Genomic DNA, 3,705 nt, shown 5'->3' with positions numbered 1-3,705 from the left:
TAATTAAAAGCTATAATTATATTAAAAAATATCTATAAAGTTAAACATAATAAAAGTAATATAATTTAATTTTTAAATTAAATAAAAATATTATATTTCTACTTTTCTTTGAGAAAATAAAGTTAATTTTTATACAAAGTATTTGAATATAGCAAATAACTTGATAAAATACAAAAATGCATGACTTTGCCGCCTATACCGGTATATAATTTTGAATTTAAAAAAAAAAAAAAGATTACACGTAATATTAAGAGGAAAAGAATAGGATTTTCTTTTTATTGAAATAACGATGACGATTATTAATATTATCATTATTGTCACTATTACTGTTTTAAGTGTTACTAATATTAATTTAAGAGTTGTTAATTATTTATCGATTTCAATGCATTCAATATAAATGCAATAGAATGATAATAATAAGAGTTTTTTATTAATATTAGTAATAAAGGAAGCTACATTAATAGTATTTTTCACTTTTTTAATAATTTTTAGTAGGAAAAAAAAAGTTACAATTAGATTTCCTTCTACTTGAATATTACTGTTGTTTTACTTAGAGTTTCTCAGCTGCAACTTTCTTCATACCATTGAATGATTCAGCTAAAATATCTTCAAGTTCTCCATAGAATTCTTTGTAAAGGCCAAATAAAGCGGATTGTTGTCTATAAGCAGTATTAAGGTCATAATATTCTGAACTTAATCTTGAAAGTTCGTCTCTAAGTTGAGTGAGTTCTGCAGATTTATTATCAATATCTTGTTTTTCTTTAATAGCTTTATGCTTAGAAGGAATATAATTAGATTTTATAGCTTGATCTAGTTGTGAAATCCTCTTGTTAGCATCTTCTAGATCTCTTCTGATACTGGTAATAATATTTGATGAAATTGATTCAAAATCTGAACAAGTTGAACTTTTTGAAATAATTGAAAGAGTATCTAAAGATGCATTACTTGGACTTCTATGAGAAAGACTTTGTTTACAGAGTTTGGCTCTATTAAATCCACAACTTTCAAGCTGAGAAGTTGCAGGATTACAATTTGCTGAATTGATTGTTTCTACCATTCTTTTAACAAATCCTTTATTACTTAAGGAATTAAAATCTGTATTACATTTTGGACTGTTTAAAGATGAAAGATTACATGGTATTTCTGGTTTTTCAAGACTGAAATGGCATGCTGGAAGATCAACAACTGATGTATTTCCTGAATATTCTGCTCTATAGTCAAGTATATCACTATATTCAAGTTCTTTCTTTTCAAATAAATTACAGTCTTTTGGATTTGGTGCAACTTTACAAGGTGAATTAAAAAGTGAACCAAAATCAGTCACTGGATTGTAATAACTAGATTTTGTTGATCCTTGAATTGAATTCTTTTCTGAAGGGGTATTGAATATATCATCTTCAATTAAAAGCTCTTCTTTTGGTAATTCAAAACTCTTTTTAGATGTAATCTTAACGTTACTAGAACTCTTTTTACCAAATGATAACATTGACCCTAATTTTGAAAAGAAACCTGATGATTTTGATCCTTTTCTAAGTGATGAGGATCTTCTACTTAAAGAATTAACATCATTCAATTGATCTTCACTTTCTTCAAGAATATGTGGGAGCTCATTAAGATAATTAAAAGATCTACTGGAATTTATTGAAAATTGTTTATTTAGTGAATTAATTCTGCTTAAATTAATAGAAGATCCTGATTCACTTCTTTGCATAGATTTTAACCTGATAGAAAGTTGTTTTGCTAGATCATCTTCATCTTTTGGTAGATATGGCTTTTTCTCAGATTCTGGATTCATTGAAACAAGAACTGGTGGATTTGAAACTCCTTTTCTCCAATCATCAGAAGTACATGATGGTATACCTGCAAAACAATCAGGGAATAAATCTTCAGAGTATGAATGTTGTTTTCTAGGTAAACAAATACTAACAACATCAATAGAATCGGTATTAACAGCTTTAAATAAGCGAATTACTTCGGATTTTGATACATCTAAACATCTTGTTGGTAAAAAGCAGACTCCTCTTTGTGGTTTAGTTGTTCTAACTTCTTCCATTAAAGTTAAAGAATCTTCTTCATTATCAAATTTAAAGACTCTGAAATTTCCATCACCTTTACCAAAAACAGTTAATAATTTAAAGTTATCATCAAAATTTGGATATAAAGTACTTGACATTATATCTAATTGTACATCAATAATTGGTGATTCTATATTACGTATATCCCAAAGTTTTACTGATCTAGATCCTGCTTTAGTAAATCCTGTGGTTACAAGTTTATTTTGTATAGTACCAAAGCCACCCATCCAAGTACATTTACCAATACGGGTACCTTCATGTGCTAAGAAATTTAATGCTGTCGTTTGTTCTCTAGGATCTACAATTCTAACTAATCTGTCTTTATTGGTAGTAGCTAAGATATTACCAAAATAGTTCCATTTAATATCATAACAAAGATTCTTGTTTTCTTGATAAGAGAAGATTTTTAAAGATCTTTCAAGATCCCAAATAGCTATTTCTCCATCGCTAGATGTTGAAGATAAGATATTATTAGCATTTCTATTAAACTCAATCAAAGTTACTCTCTTTTCATGGCCATGTAGACTTGCTATAGGTGAAACTATTTTTTCAATAAATTCTCCTCTTTTTATATTTTGAGAATCATTCATATCACTTTCTAAAACATCAAAGAATTCTCCATTATTTGGTAATTTCCATGTTTTGATACTTCTATCATCAGAACTGGTTGCCAGAAAGTTATTATAAAATGGAGAGAATTTCATATCAGTGATTCCTGCTGAGTGACCAGAAACCATCATTATTGGAGGTTTTCTAATACCTATTGAATCCATTGATATAATGCTTGCAGACCCTCCTCCTCCATCGTTTGCAAAAGCTATAAATTTGGATGAACATGTTAATCCTGGTCCTTCATTTAATCTAGTACCTATTCTTAGATCAGTATAGTTTTCCTTGAGTATTTTACTTGAAAGGGTTTTGAAGCTATTAACTCCTGATTGCATTCTAAGTGCCATCTTGAATAGAATTGTGTTTTATTTAACGCTTCTTATTTTCTATTATTAGCAATTTATTTGCTTTACTCATTCATTTCTATGTGTATGTTTATTTATATATATTAGTTTTTTATGCTTTCACTGAATATATTTATCAATAAACACTCTTTTCTTTAATACAATTGACTCACTACCTTTCTTACCTTTCAATATTCTTATTTTTCTCTTTTAAAATCTTAAGTATTATTATTATTATTATTTTTTTTTTTTTGTCTTTACCCTTTTTTCTTGTATGATCACTCCCTGACACCTGGTATCTTATGATCATGCACTTCCCGCCAAAATGCGTATGCATGCAGAAAATCTGGCGCCAATACTGTACAAATTAATAATAAAATTATTATTATTAAAAATATTTAATCTAATTAATCAAATCAAATTATTTTAAAATTAAGAAAAAACAAAAAAAGAAAATATAAAAGATTTTCTTTACTATGCTTTACTCTATTTTTCCTGTTTTAATCACATAAATCTTTTTTTTTCAAAGAAAGCAAATTATTCATAAAATTTATATAATTTTGTAGATAAAACGCGCGAAACATGAGAGTAGTTTACATATAAAATGTAAGAAAGATGAATATTTAATGTGAGTGGAAAAGAAGGGAAGGTGGTAAAAAAAAAAGTTGTAGAATAAA

The 3,705-nt window shown here is 27.3% G+C and overlaps 1 protein-coding gene across 1 annotated transcript; it reads right to left on the bottom strand.

The window, feature by feature from the left end:
- Positions 1-550: 550 nt before the first annotated feature.
- Chro.80138 (coronin) lies at positions 551-3,031 on the bottom strand. Its single annotated transcript, XM_660251.1, has 1 exon — positions 551-3,031. One exon carries the CDS (start codon positions 3,029-3,031, stop codon positions 551-553), a length of 2,481 nt encoding a protein of 826 aa, XP_665343.1.
- Positions 3,032-3,705: the final 674 nt, after the last annotated feature.

The sequence above is a fragment of the Cryptosporidium hominis genome, assembly GCF_000006425.1.
Source record: "Cryptosporidium hominis TU502 chromosome 8 CHRO018051, whole genome shotgun sequence".
Taxonomy (NCBI): Eukaryota; Apicomplexa; class Conoidasida; order Eucoccidiorida; family Cryptosporidiidae; genus Cryptosporidium; species Cryptosporidium hominis.
The sequence above is the reverse complement of the archived record's forward strand: the minus strand, read 5'-3'. Positions and strand labels throughout refer to the sequence as shown.